This window comes from Athene cunicularia (assembly GCF_003259725.1).
Source record: "Athene cunicularia isolate RWA chromosome 1 unlocalized genomic scaffold, athCun1 chr1_part1, whole genome shotgun sequence".
In the NCBI taxonomy this organism is placed as follows: Eukaryota; Metazoa; Chordata; class Aves; order Strigiformes; family Strigidae; genus Athene; species Athene cunicularia.
This window is the reverse complement of record NW_020799091.1, coordinates 71,381,963-71,397,674: the sequence shown is the minus strand read 5'-3', so window position 1 is coordinate 71,397,674 and position 15,712 is coordinate 71,381,963. Positions and strand designations below refer to the sequence as shown.

Sequence of the window (15,712 nt, the reverse complement as noted above, 5' to 3'; positions counted from 1 at the left end):
TCACCTGGTGTAACTGCTTCTCCTTCCTAAAAGGAAAAATGCAGCAAGGTGCACAAAAGCCTTAAGTTTTTAATTTTTCATTATTTCTCATCAAAACCTGGGTCTTGAAGCCAAAGTACCTACTGCAATGGAAAGTAACAGATTCCACCACCTGAAGTTGTAACCTGCTGTTTGGATAAGCTGCTGCTCAGGTACTGGAGAAGGCAGCCTGGAATTTGTTGACTGGGGCAGTTTGGCTACTCCCCGGTCCTGTGCTCGTTGCTGCCTCAGCGTTCAAGGGTGGTGTTTCCATGACTAAGAGCTGCTGGTATCATGTCTCTTAAAATTAGGTAGAAGTTCAAGTCCCATTCTTCAACCAGAATTTAAAGAAGCTTTTTCTTGCTTGACACCTTCACCCCTCCTACATGTATAACATGTACCAAAGGAAGGCAGCAGTTACTTTCAGAGGTGGGAACTGTTTTTTGACCTAGTAATAATTATACTCTTAAACAGTAAACCCCTAAAACTGACACCTTACAGTAGTAACTAGTTGTCTGTCCCAAATAATTTCTAACCTTCACATCTATAGTAAAAATGTGCTTACAAAAACTTTCACTATTTTCTGCCTTTGCAAACTTAAATTACCACCCTACCTCTCTCACCCTTTTAAGCAATGACATTATGTTGCAATTTTTGGCCCTTTTTTAAAAACTTACTGGCTGTGACACCATTACTGTAAACAAAACTACAGTTCTGGGAGTTGCAGCTGTAACATCAAAAACACAGCACAGCTCTACTGCACCAGGGCCGCACAGCAGACAGACAGAACCTGACCTCTTCTACAGAAGAGGGAAAGCTTGCTTTGGTTACTATTAACAACTCCAATCCTTCCTCCTGCATAACCTGGTAGGGCAGGAGCTAACACCTCACCTATCCAAGCAGAGCAGAAGCTCCCACCTTGTTGGTGCCAGCCAATTATGCTATTTGGTAAGGTTGGGGGGAGGTTTGATGCAACTCCTGCAAGTTTAGCATACAACTGTAGTTAAGCAGTATCTTCAAAGGATGTCGTGCTTGGTCGTAGCTCTCCCTTTCCTCTTTTACAAACTGGGACAGCTCCTCTCTGAGTATGTTTACAGTCCCTCAGTGTTCAGTCAGGGCTCAAGTACAAAGGATCCAGGGTCACTTCAATCTTTTTACCACCAATGCAGAAATAAAGCCATTTATTTTTGATAAAGTTGTCATTAGTGCAATACATCTTAAAACAGAAGAATGAAATGAAGTATTTACACATAACTTAAGCAACAAAACCAACTGTGGTCTGAGGTCATTTTAGTATTTTTTAAAGTAAAAATAAGGCAAAAAAAAAGTCCTTCAGTGTTCTTTATCCAAACTAATCAAACTTAAAAATTAACGATTGTCTACACAGACTGTTAAAAAGTGTATGATTTTCCAGACACGCTCAGACATTTCACAGCAGAAAAAAAAAATTCCAGAGTTACAGAACTTCTCTTTCCTTAAGTAACATGTAGATATTTTCAGAAGGCTGACAGACTTCCATTCCTCCTGGCTGAGAGACTCTCTGTGGTTTGTATTTCACCTAGACAGGCAGAACTTTCTTCCTCATGATTAAAGCAGTCGTATGTGCTCAGCAAAGTACCATTTGCTGCTCTGTCATCCTTCCGCAAAGAGACAGGCAGATTTGCTAGGGTGAAATTAACATCTTTGAAGGCATGCAATAAAAAGATCCCCACAATGATAGTCAGGAAGCCACTGAAGGTGCCAATAATGTCATCAGCCACCATGTGTTGCCATTCCTTGAAAAGGATGGCAGAACAAGTTAAAACAGATGTTGTAAAGATCACATAATAGATTGGAGTCACTACCGAAGTGTTGAATATATCCAGAGCCCTGTTTAAATAGTTGATCTGTGTGCTCACACAGACAATAAGGCTTAGCAGCAGAATCCAAGACAAGGGATGTTTCAGCACTGGTTTTCCTGCAAAAAGTTCCTTTATAGCAATGCCCAAACCTTTTACACAGGAGACTGATAACGCTCCAATTACAGAGCAAATTGTTATGTACACGAGAATGTTGGTCTGTCCATGGCGAGGTCCCACCACAAATATTAGAATTAAAGACACAATGACAACAAGAGTTGCGAAGACCACAAAACCTGTGGTTGAGGGGGGAAAGAAAATCTTGTTACTTATGTACAACGTCAAGAGCATCCCAGAGGTACCAAGAAAACATTAACAATGTGATCGGCTCAGCTTAAACAGGAGAGTTCAGGATGTTTTTCATTTGATGTTTCTCCAACATCAAAGTTAAAATGGTTTTAGAGCAAGTTAGTTAAAGAATGAAACTCTGGCACATTATATTACCTTTACCAGTCCATCAGCAAGATGACTAGAGGATGAGATTCCTATATTGCCTTCCACACAGACCTGCTGAGGTGCAGATGCCACTGGATCCAGGCTTGTGTCTGAATGCTCTTTAGGGAGGTACAGTTTGGCAGGCTGCTACACTCAGTGGCAGATTTCCAATAATAGCATCATTCCTTAAGATCAGCTTTTAATCTCTGTGCTGGCTATTTCCTCATGTTTAAAATGGGATTTGTATTTGTATATATAGTATTATGCAGATCTATTTGTGAATGCCTCATCTAGAGGAGCTTGTCTTCAGGATTACACTTCTCAGCAGACACTTAACACAGTATCTCCTTTTTCATTTTAAGGATAGATCAAAGAGGAGGGGGGGCTTAGAGACTGACACTCTTCAATGAAAACTTTAATTATAGAAGGTGCTGCTGCATTTGTTTAAACTGTCATCTCTGGTTCACATCAAGACACTCTGTCCAAGGCCAGATGAGTTCACTGGCAGCATGCAAAGCTCCCTATGGAACTGTATCACAGAACTTGAATCTACTTCATTTTGGCACCATGAAACAGGCATGGGCTATCTTCCTGGAACTTGAAAACAGCAGTAATGAAACTATAATAAAGAAATGATGGGCTGCCTACAGATCAAGCCAGCATTTTTCTTACCTGGATCACCTAGTTTGTGGGACATTTCGTTCAAAGTTTCTACTTCCTCCTCTTGTGGAGCATGAATTACCATCACAGTTGATCCCAGTATACTTAGCAAACACCCTATTTTTCCATGTAGATTAAGTTTTTCATTTAAAAAGAAGGATGACAGAATGGCACTAAGAAGAAAAAAATGCACCAGCAAACAAGGAATTAGTAATATCTCATTCATTTGCTCATCAACTTCCTGGTTGCTTTGACTGTACAGGTCACTAGCGTGTGCAGCTTTTGGTGAGCAAGAACACGTATTAACGGTCCATAAATCTGTTATGATTAATCTACTAATTGAGCATTTACTTAGAATAGCTACATAGTTGCTCTTCTATCTCAAGATACTTGCCATGGATAGAACTACCTGTTAATTTGGCATCTTTCCCCCAAACCCCTTCTTTATGCTGCCTCCCCCGAAACTCTGTATCTAAGCACTTGTAAAAATAGTTTTTACAAGACAAAAATCTTATTTCTAATTAGGAATTTAAATACTACCCTGTTGTATACAACTTTTTTGAAATGCAGCACATGACAACTTTTTACAGATCAAGGTATAGATGCATTGCTAGAACCCTTTTAGAGCACAGTCGCTTCACATATGGAGAAACTTAAAAGTTACTCCTGAGGTTTATAAGCAGACTTTATGTATAGTTAAGAACAAACCACATTTGTTACAGCATAATTTAGCGAAACATTTCTAAAGAAATATTTTACTTCTGTCTCTGACATCACATTGCTGTTTGTTAGTGTTTCTTACCTTACAAGAACACTGAGAGCCCCTAAAGGAGTCACTAGCGTAGCTGGTGCAAAAGCATAGGCAGCAAAGTTAGCTACTTCGCCAGCTCCCACTGCAGAGTAATAAATAGTAATAAAAAAGGAGTTACACTGTCTTGCGCAACACACCTGTGAATCAGTGCAAGTGTTCTTGTAGACACAAACATGCGGTAAGGAAACAATGGAAGATTCTCATCATAGCGTTCAGCTAACAGTACTAGAACGCTACAAACCCCCTATTACTATATCTTAAAAACAGGCCAGGGGACCAAAACAGGTATTAACATTAATTCGGCCAAATGAGAAGGTGTTTTATTTTGGTGTCTATGTTGTAGCTCCCCAAACTGCCAACTTCAGTCATGAACTTCTGCATAGAGAAATCTGCAATAGCAGGATACAGAGCAATGCATACATTAAGCCATAGTTACCTGAACACAGCCAGTAAATCCAGAGTTTAAGCAATGAAAAAAAAAAAAGTTTAGAAAATAGACATCATCCCAAAATATGCTTCCCTCTAAAGAATCTTGTATATCTAAGCAGTTCTCTGCTAAGACAAAAACCAGAATGCATATGCTAACAAAGAGAACCAGGAAGTCTGAAGTCTACCTTGTCCCACTGCCCAAAGAGGAAAATTAAGTTAATGAAAGAACTTCTGGTGTGAGAGATGTTCTATTAAATCATTAGAGCTGCACTCATCAAATCACCAGACAGCATTACCTTACATCACAGAATCCCCATCTTGCTCATTTTTTGTAACCACTGTGCCACCTGTGGTACAGTCTTTTAATGAAATTATATAAAGCATATTATATTTATGATACTTACTCGAAAGAAGTCCAGCCCACCACAGCCACTCCTTAAGGTACGCATGACCACCTTGACCTAAAATTGAAAGAATGTTTGCTACTCCATTAAAAACATACATTGACAGAGTAAGCCCTGTCACCGATGACATCACCAAAATAATTTTTGCAGCCCATGCCCTTAAAAACATGGGAAGCCTTTTAATACTTAGGCTTTATAGTTAGAGGGGTTGAAATAAAATCTTCTCATTTCTACATGCATGTCTCTTACAGCCTACTCTGAAAACTAGATAGTTTATTTCTTTTGTATTAGAAATGGCACTGCATCTGCATTACCCTGAAAAACAGATCTTTCAACTCATTATAATGACATGAAAAGCCAAGTTTTGTGTCTCTTACGAGAATGCTACTTTGTGGAAATCGTGTGTGGCTTATGTGGTTGGTTACATGTACAAACCAGGGAGCATGAATTACCTGAGATCAACCATCTTTTAGAAACAGAGATGAAAGGTGCTAAATTAAAAATATTCCAATTCAACCCTCTGAATCATCTGAGGATGCTGTAACTGTCCCATCTAAATCTATCCTCTTTCAGTTTAAAGTCACTGCCCCTTGTCCTGTCACTAAAGGCCTTGGTAGAAAGTCTCTCTCCACCTTTAAGTCCCCTCCAAATACTGGAAGGCTGCTATAAGGTCTCCCTGGAGCCTTCTCTTCTCCAGGCTGAACAACCCCAACTCTCTCAGCCTGTCCTCACAAGAGAGGTGCTCCATCCCACCGACCATTTTCATGGCCTCCTCTGGATCTGCTCGAGCAAGTCTATGTCCTTCTTATGTTGGGGGCCCCAGAGCTGAACACAGTACTCCAGGTGGGGTCTCATGAAAGCATAGAGGGGGAGAATCACCTCCCTCAACCTGCTGGCCACACTTCTCTTGATGCAGCCCAGGATACAGTTGGCTTTCTGGGCTGCAAGTGCACATTGCTGGGTCATGTCCAGATTTTCATCCACCAGTAGCCCCAAGTCCTTCTCTGCAGGGCTGCTTTCAATCCCTTCATCCCCTAGTCTGCATGATCCTGGGGACTGCCCCAACCATGTGCAGGACCTTGCACTTGGTCTTGTTGAACTTCATGAGGTTTGCACGGGCCCACTCCCCAGGCCTGTCCAGGTCCCTCTGGATGGCATCTCCTCCCTCCAGTGAATCAGCTGCACCACTGAATTTGGTGTCATCAGCAAACTTGCTGAGGGTGCACTCAGTCCCACTGTCTGTGTCACTGATGAAGCTATTAAATAGTACTGGTTCCGGTATGAACCACTAAGGAACACTATTTGTTACATGTGATTTTTATTTTTTCTGAAACAATCTCCTGACACTCAAACACAGTTAACATTCTCCCAGATTCACTCATTCAGGAGCACAGATGTAGTTAAGTGTGCTGGTTCCAAGTTCAATTTGCAAGTACAATTCAGATTTAACTGACATGTGAAGGAATCAGCAAGTGTCCCTAGAGAGCATTACCTGCCAATTAAATAGCATGTATCACACACAGAGTTAGGTGTATGACACCAGAGGAAAAAAAACCTTATCAGCTATATATTTTAAGTTTCAAATACCCTGAACAAACAAAAAAAAGTCAAACCAAGATGATTAGTTTAGTAATCTTCTGTTAAACAGCAAACTCAACTATCAGAAAGTTTCTTAAACATGTATTTACCTGCTCTCATGGAGCCTTTCCTAGCTAACCGGAGAAGGCCCTTCTTTTTCAGGATGAAACTTCCTCCAATGAAAATGCTGGAGCTCATAGCCAACACCAGACCAATACAGAAGTCATATCTCCCACGAGTTTGGCTCATTGCGTAAACTACTAAAGACTCTCACATTGATCAATGAACAGTAGAACTTCTGTTACTCAACACAAGATGATGCAACACTGAAACCTGAGCAAAATAAACACATCAGAATTAAACTGGCAGAAACACATACTGTAGGAAGGAGGAAAATCCTCAAGAGCTCATGTGACTAGTTCTCCTGTGAATGGTCTCTGATAGGAGTGTTTAAAAAAAAAAAAAAAAAAAAAAAAAAAAGGCACTCTTTGAAGCATGTGTAAGCTTGAACCATGGAAGAGTGACTAACAAGTCTGAACACAGAGGGAAGGACTTCTGACCTGGCATATAAAACTGAAACCCAAACAAATAAAAGTTCTTTGAAAAAAGGAAAACTTAAAAGATGTGTGATTTATTACTTTTCAATAAGTACTCAAATCTATGTCTGGCACACCATGTAACAGACAATACTTACATGGATATCAGTTTGCAAGAGTTTTAGAACTGCCACAGCATTTCTTCGATATAAACTCCCTAGAAAAATGAAAGACAATATTAAAATTGGTGTTTAATCATATAGTAATTTCCCTAAAACAAACCTGTGATGCATGCACATGCACTTATCCTTTAATGAACAGGCAAATCCGGTACAAGAAATAAGGTATCTGTTCGCTGATATATTTTAGAGTTTCCTATACCTGTACAAAGCATCTTTTCAGCTTAGCTACAGTAACTATTACGAGTTTACAGTTTAAAAACTTTCATCTAGCCTGCCAAGACTTCAAATTTATTTAGGCAAGACTTTCAACATCATCTTAGCAGAAGGTGATAATTTTTAGGCTAGAAATCAAGATTTTACATATTCAACCTCCAGCTTAACATGAAAATTTATTTCAGTGCATCTTTTCTCCTGTTACCAGCTGCAATGAGGATATCCTGGATTCTATCTAACACACAAGATTTTGAATTTAAGGCATCTCTACAAATAACTTTAAAACTGAAGAAAAAAAGCTTGAAGTATTTTCAAGGTGATTAACCTCTCTATAGTACGAAGGGAAATAAAAACTAATTTTAGGCTTTGATTTCAAGACAACTGATAATTATGACAGTACAGAGAACTGTTCTAAAGGAAGAAAACACCCATGGATAAAACAATTTTTATTTTCTGGAAACACCAATCAGAGATGTGCCAAGAAGAGCATTTAGTTCCCTAAGATATTATTTTCCAGATACTCAGAAGCATGGCTTATGATGTAAGTTGCATTAACAAGCTTTGATTTAAAAGGGGGGAAAGAAGAGGATAAAACGTTTCCATTTCAGTGCTTACTGGAATCTGAATTCCACAGCTTTGATGTTGAGATACAGTTTCCCCAAGCAGGGGTACAATGCTGGTGTCAAGGCACTGCAATGTCCAGCACCCTCTTTCACGCTCAGGCAGAGATGGACGCACCCACTGGGAGTACAGGACTAAATAAAATCATATTCTGATCTGCCATGTGAGTTCACAGTTCCAATTCCTGCATCTGTTTCTTCAAAACCTGTTTTCGTCCAAAACTACCCTTCCCTGTATGTTCCTGCTTCTGACTTGAATTTGCTACAGGCCTAGGAAAAACCTAGCGAAGAGCTACAGGTAGGTTAACACTAAAACTGAACACAGATCCCCTAACTGGCATTCAGTTACGCTGTGAAAAAGTATAGGAAAACAGTCCCATTTAATAAGCACTCAACACAGCACCGCTCAAAATGCTGCAAGATCCACAGTTCAAAATTCTCAAATCCCCTTCCTTTAATCCTTGTAAAGTAATTTTTAGTATCTTATTTTGTAGGAAAAATTTAAGCAAATGAAGTGCAAGGGTCTGCTTTAATTTTCTAGCAACTTTTAAAAATAAGTAGATTCTTGCATGATACAAAATCACCTATCAAACAAAACCAAAAAAGACAAATCAGTGTGGGAGACAGACCAGAACGAGGCACCTTACTAACTGCATCAAGTATTTCACTGGTTTTGAATTCAAAGCAAGACTTTCAGTCCCCTGAAAGCTTTTAAATGCAAGTAAAAAACATCAAGGGACTTTTGCAACTGTTCACTCTTACCATCTTTTCTAGCAGTTGGAAGTCACGCTGTTCAGGTAACCAAGCTGAGTTCTCTCAGCTGATACTAAATGTGATACTGGTGCAGCATCACCTGCAGGAGGGGGGCTTCTTTTGTTGAGCTTGTGTTTCCAACAGTTGCTACTACAGTCATATTACTAATGGAAGTACTTTTACTAGTGTAGCTTCTCGCTAAAACAGAACTCACCATACTGGCAAAACCACTTTTTCTTCTCTGCCTGGATTGCATAGCTTCCTCTACGTGAAAACATTTCTGACAGAGGTGAAGAGCATCAGTTAGTCCCGTCCTGACACCCTTCATTTCAGAGACAAGGGAAGAAGCACAGACTGCTTTTCTTCAGAGTAGAGGAAGAATCTGATTGCAGAAGAATGGCGAAAACTTGCAGGCTAACAGGCAATTTTCTCAATGTAGACTTAAAAACACCCTAAGGATGTTACACTTCAAAACTAGTAGTTCTACTCTCCCCCGTGGCCCAAATACATTAGAGGAGATTCTCTGTCAACCACTTTGTTAATCTTGCAAACAACTCAAATCTTAACTGCTTCTTCACATAAATTACTCCAAGCTCTTCTTGCCAACTTTATTTGTCCTCAGACACAGCCAGTCCTATTTCTGTTTGGGCTGGACTGCCATACTTCCACCTGTTTATACAGATGTCTGCATTTGCTGACCATTTCTGCCGCCCTGTCGTGGCAAACCCAACTTCTCTCTGAAAAGATTTGGTTCACTTTGCATACAGTGCAGATATAAGTTGTATGTGTAGAAATGACAGCTTCAACGTCAAAGCAATAGCAGGCACAGGAAGTTCTACCCTTCAGGAAATCAGTAGTTTAAGACTTAGTAAAATAAGAGGAACTAATACGTCTTCATAAATACCATCAAGAAAAATTATCATCTTTGGAAATAAGAAAATGCCACAAAATGAGCAGTTTATGGAATAAATACTCCTCTCAAGTTTCAGCTTTGGGACACGCAAAAGCTGCCCCATTCCAGCAGCCAGAGCCAGTACTAAGTTATAAACAGGAGAGAAGCCAGAAAATGTAGGTGTTAAAGCTAGCAGTGTTTTAGTTGTATTTGTTGTAGTTCTGCAAAAGTTCTTTAATCAAGTTCACAGCTGATTTTAACACAGAGAATATCTCATCCATCCAAGACTAGCAGTTTCATGGAGGAATACTAGTTTGCTGCTCTGATTTCAGAGATGTAGTGAGGGGATAAGACTTTCCTAACCACAGAAGCTACATTTACAATGCTTTGAAGAGCCACCCATTTATGAACGGCCTGTGGATCTTCCAGTATCATGAGTCATAACTGTCAGTGTGCAACAGTACGATGACAGACAACACAGGAAACTTATACTGAGTTTGAAGGTTATCAGACAGGGAGAGATGGAGAAAAAGCTTTCTGAAAAAAACAGCGGGACATAAGCAAGTCCAGATTAGTCACAAAGTCTGTTTGCTTATTTCTATGCTATAACCAAGAAGTATCACAAATGCTGATAAGATACAGTCTCTCTGGCCTAAAACACAAGGAAAGACTTCTTTGTGTCTTTGCTCAAAAGTCCTTTTTTCCCAAAAGCAACATATACACAGAGCTCAAAAGATGTTATATATTTGTTGTAACAAATAAGCTATCTAAATATTCAAAAGCACTAAAAGTGGTGTCACGAGGTGAAATAATATTTTATATTTAAAAGCAGATAAGCATAAGTAGGAGGGAGTTATCAGCCAAAGAAAATTAGTATCACTTCCACAAGTCGTACATTGTATGGAAGCAATAATCACAGTCAGTGAAAGTTAATATGGTGGGTTGTTCCAACTTTGCCTGCTTGGCCACCAGTTCTCAAGAGTTCTGTAGACAGCCTTTTCTCCTAGAAGTAATCTAAATATACGATAAAAGATTTAAATGTTAGAATTCATGATTTTCTTGTCTAAAACCTGATCTTAACTGTGAAAAAGATTATGTCAACTAAGCTAAAAAGGATCCAACAGGCCATTTACTTCAACACTTTGCCATGTGCTGCTTCTCATTACAGACAATTCAGCCAAGCTTCTCTCAGGAAAGAGTTATGAAGGAAACTTCACAAAGACTGCAGACATACTTTGATCCTGTTAGGAACTCTTCATTATCTAATGATCTATACCTAGATTTTCACTTTTGCTACCAAATGTTTGTCCACTCTGGAACTGGAAAAGATACAACTCCCTCTACATTTGCACCCATATCTTAACATTACTCTGCAAAGTCAGGTGCTTGGCACCTCCTGCCTTGCCACCCTCTGGGTCCTTTCCCAACAGTCGACCATTTTTTAATGAAATGCAACTCCCAGAGACGCATACAGTATTTCAGCTGAGTTATTACTGCTGCCACAACACAGTGGAAGACTATACTTCTTTTCATACGACCCGAAATTGGTGGGGGTTTTTTTCCCTTCCTGAGCAATCATCTACTGTTGATTCTCCAACTTTCTTGGTATAAGCTCTGAATTCTTTTCTACAGAACTGCTGTTCTCTAAACTGTATTTGTATAGCAAATTATTCCTGCCTGGGTGTAATAACTTTTATTTACTCCTATAAAAAGCATCTCTCTTTCAGAAATGTTTCCTGAAAATATTCATCTGAGTTTACACACTGGTGACCCTTCCCTGCTCGATGCTGTTATTGCTTTGTCCTTTCCGACAGATCCCTAACACCAAACAGCACAAGATTCAGGTATGACACTCACATGGAAGGATTTTTAAACAAAGGTCTGTTTTGACAAGGCATTAGTAATATTTACTCCAGGTAAATATTACCCAGCTCTGTGGTATTTTATTTTTGATTCTGCTTATTTACAAGAGCTCCATGAGAAGTTTTATGTTTCTAACATTGAAATAGCACCTATTTGATGCCCTTCTAGCCATAAAGCTTTTAATCGAAGAAAAAGGGGTTGAATCAAATTCCTTTTAAAAAATGCACGTTGACTATTATGTGTCTCATTAACTATTACATGTTCCCTTCTTCCCTTCCACAGACATAAAGCCACAGGAAACAGATACACTCCCTAACAACAAAAATGCAAATGGTCAGTGATGAGTCTTTCAAAGGCTTGTTATACATGCCAATTTTGTTCCAAAATCCAGCTTCTTAAATATTTCAATGTTAGGTTTCTAAAATGTAAGTTAAAATTATTGATTGGTATTTTAATAATTCAGCTAAAAAAATGACGTCCAGCATTTCAAGTTAATCTCATTTTCATGCATGATGCACAAAACTGTACATTGTCTCACCTGTGCTTTAAAACGGGAGAGGACTTTTGTTTTTAAAAAAACACCTGAATGACAAAGCAGCGTGATTTTAAATTTGATCTTCCTTAGGTCTGTCTCACCTGAAGCGTTACAGTTATTTCATCCCTTTGTATTTCACTTCATTTATCAAAGAAACTGATTTGCAATCTAAGCTATTCTTTAGAAGGTAGCATGCTAAAGCTGAACTGAAATACTATCCAAGTCCAGTTTTGTTCCGTGACTTAAGTGCTAAGGCACTTTTATTACAAAAACTAATACAAATTTTTAATTACTGGCTTTGGTACAGTGAGTTTTTAGAAGATGTTTATATACAGAACTCCAGGGTGGAGTTAGTGGTCTCAGTAAGATTACTAAAATCTCCAAAATACAGCTAACTTTAATCCAAGTCATTTTGTCAGTTATGTTCTGTCAATTCACAAGCATATCTTTTAAAACAGAGGTATAGAGAGAACACTGAAAGGACAGATATAGCATAGCATTAAGATAAAAAAAAAGCTGCTGGTTCAAAACTTAGTCACATACATCTTTAAAAACTTAAGATCCACGCGTACTGTACTCAAAGATTCTGTGTACATTATTTAAGAAAAAGTACCTTCATTTTTGCACTGTAAGTCTATCCAAATACAGACGTAGTTTTCCAGCTTTACTGAAGTTAAACAAGTGGCAAACTTATAGTTATTTGCATTCTACACCGGCAAAGTAAAAAAAAAAAAAATTGTTTATAAAAGATAGTTATGTATATACATATACATAACCTAATGTCAGAGGCATTAGCACAAGTACTCAGAAAGCAAAACATATGTTAACAGTTCTAAAGCTGCCTATTTTAATAGCTTTAGTTAAACTGTAGAGAAACTTATCCTTTATAGCAGATTTCTATTAATAATGAAAAAACAAGCATTCCATTTTAAGAAACGGGGGGCGGGGGGGAAGCCACACTAAAAATTTTTGTACATCTTATTCTTTGTATTTGCTATTTGTAGTTATTATCCTCTATAAAAAAGTGGCCTTCAATTAAAGCATTTTCACATACAACTAGAAAGTATCTTCACTAAAAGAGTGCTATTCATGAACTAAACACAAACTACAGACAGTGCTTTATAGCTGATACTGCATTGACTGTATTTCCTAGGAGTCTATCATAATAGACTCAAGATAAGAGCAGATTACATCGCCCCGCCGGGACGGCCAGCACCGGGCCGCGGAAGCGGCTCTACCCGACCCAGCGGCAGCGGCGGCTGTTCACGTACCCCGCAGCCGGGGGCGGGCGGTCTCCGAGCGACGCCGCTTCCCTCCGGCCCGGCCTAGTCCGTTCGCGCGTCTTGCCCCAGGCCCTGTCGCCACAGTCCGCGTTACCCGGTTTTCACACTCTCACGAAAAGGGAACACTTACAAACCGTATGCGAGAAGGGAAAGAAACGTTCCACAGGGATGGGAAAATGGCGTAGTTTATTCTATTGAATTCAGGTCCCACGTTCTTAACTACATGTTTTACAACCAAAAAATAATCTCCTATGAAGTAGAATTGATCTGTAAGTTTTGACAAATATTCTCCTCAGCTTATAGTGAAGAACTCTTTGAGACAATAGTGACAAGCTTCAGACTCTGAGGGCTCTTCAGTTTCTTCGAAACTATTTAAGTAGGCTTTACGCAGCTGACTTGTAACGTCAGATCTAGATAACAACCCTGCGAGAAGACCTGCGATACCTCTGCATGGAAGACACAGCTCTGCCTTTTCAAAATGAACAACGCTGTTTCGCCATGTCCCTTAGTGGCAACAGTTTCTACTTATTTATCCATCTTGCCTCAGGATTTCTGAGGATGTTATCATGGTCTGCACAAGCAGCCGCTTCATTTTTGCTAAACTTGGAAACAAAACCCGAGAAGCAATCTTGGCTTTCCCTCATTGGATACCCATAACAAAACTATGCCTCATCACATTACCTGCTGTGTGCTTCCTCATTAAAAATGGTCCCTCTGTCACCAACAAGAAAAATTCTACACCACTCTAAGCAAATGGGTAAACTTTAGGCCTATTTTATTCTCTAAAGCAACATTCCATTCCCCAATTTAAAACTAGTCTAGTATTCATAACACAAACTTTGCATTTTTGAAGTAGCTTTATATATATATGTGTGTATATAAAAATATATTTTTAAAATACAAAACACGCTAAGCAATATGGAATTATTACCTATGTAATTACACAGTGGGAAGCTGGCTTTTCAGAGTTTTATGAGATACCAAAACTGTGAAGTCTTCGAAAAAGTTGAACAGCTAGTGAAAAGAGTTCCTCAAATGCATTAAAAAAAAATTAACTGTAACACCTAAAACAGTACAGTATAAACAGGAGCATCTAAGTACCAGGATGTAAAACAGTACAAAGTTTAAAGGAACTAAAGAAATTAACGTGCCTGCGATCGTGCCAAATGCTGGAAACACATCTACATACGTACTGCCAAATTAAACAGTAACAATGGCTGAAGGGAGTTCAGTTTTCTCCTTCTGCTCTGCACTGCTTCTACACTTCTTCCTTCAAAGCCACCTCTCAACCAACCTAAGGCAATAACGAAGGGAATAAACAAACACCGGAAAATATTAACTGGACTCATTTAACCATTACAGATGCTTTGTGGGACTTCAGTCATCTGTTAAGTCTCTTTTCTTCAACTCCAGTTATACTTAACACACTGTCATCTGTTCACACAAAATACAAGTTTTAAGTGCTCTCAATTCACCACAAATCATTAAATCTTTACTTCAAAGCTAGGGGTTGTGCTCAGTAACACAAATACTCAAAGCATCTCCGAATAATTTACCACAGCATGGTATTTCAGGCATGTTTTCTGAGTATCTGGAAAGAACTCCAGGTATCAGAACAGCAGTAACTTGCCTAACCTAACCCACTCTTGTAGGGTAACTCAGCAGCGCAGGCTGTCTGTGCTCAATGAATTTCACAAAAGAGGTCAGCTAGCGTAGTTACTTTTGCAAGGCTACGGACAGGGTTTTTCAGGGCTTAATGTCTATTACATGTATAAAGAGCTCATAAGGTTTAAAAGGACAAAGAGCAAAAATACCACCCATACTACTTCAGGAAATATTACCAGGTGAGTGGGTAGTCTAGCTTGTGTTGCATACCAACGGATGGACTCTTGCGCAGTAATTTCCAACCGTGTGCACACAGTGAAGGGGTTGTGAGGAAAGCCAGCACACGGCAGCTGCCCAGAGCTGCTCTCTGGATACACAGTCCCCCAGCACAACAGTGCCAGCTGTCAGGGTTTTAAAGCATCCCACCAGGGTGGTGAATCCAGTGAGCTCTGTACCTGGCAGAAAATTGATTAGAGAATCAGGCAGCTGTAACAGGGTCTCTGGTGGCCACATCCCTGCTACATTTCACGAAGACAGCTGAGCAGAACAAAGAAACAATGTCTGAGTCTACTCATACAACAGTTGCACTGTCACATACAAGGAACCTAAGAGACTCTACTTAAGACTCAAGCTCTTAGAATAAACCTCAGAAATGGGATTTTTTTTTTCTTTTGGCACTATCAGATTCTGGTCTTGCAACACTCTTCCCATATGAACTTGTGTTGTGGAAATACATATGCTCAGGATTGGTTATGTCCCAGACTATCAACAATAACAGTGGTGTAAATGGGATAACTGCCCTTTCTACAATGCTGCCTTGCAGGCTTAACTCCCGAGATGCACAAGAAGAGAACAGAGAGTTTAATTTTCCTGCTAAAATGTGTTCTCAAAATACATACTTCCTTATCCTATTTACTTAAAAATCAGAGATGCTGCATGTATAAGTGAAAACCTCTCAAGTTTTCTGGCCTATCTTTGTACGTTGCATTAACATCAA

General features: G+C 39.3%; 1 protein-coding gene across 1 annotated transcript; it reads right to left on the bottom strand.

Annotated features, from left to right (window-relative positions):
* Positions 1-1,198: 1,198 nt before the first annotated feature.
* Positions 1,199-12,346, bottom strand: NIPA2 (NIPA magnesium transporter 2). Its single transcript, XM_026850211.1, has 7 exons — positions 11,663-12,346; positions 6,928-6,986; positions 6,344-6,566; positions 4,656-4,712; positions 3,814-3,904; positions 3,024-3,184; positions 1,199-2,152 (listed from the first exon to the last, which is right to left on the bottom strand). The coding sequence occupies exons 3-7, from the start codon at positions 6,480-6,482 to the stop codon at positions 1,515-1,517; spliced, it is 1,086 nt and encodes a 361-aa protein (XP_026706012.1). The 5' UTR covers positions 6,483-6,566; positions 6,928-6,986; positions 11,663-12,346; the 3' UTR covers positions 1,199-1,514.
* Positions 12,347-15,712: the final 3,366 nt, after the last annotated feature.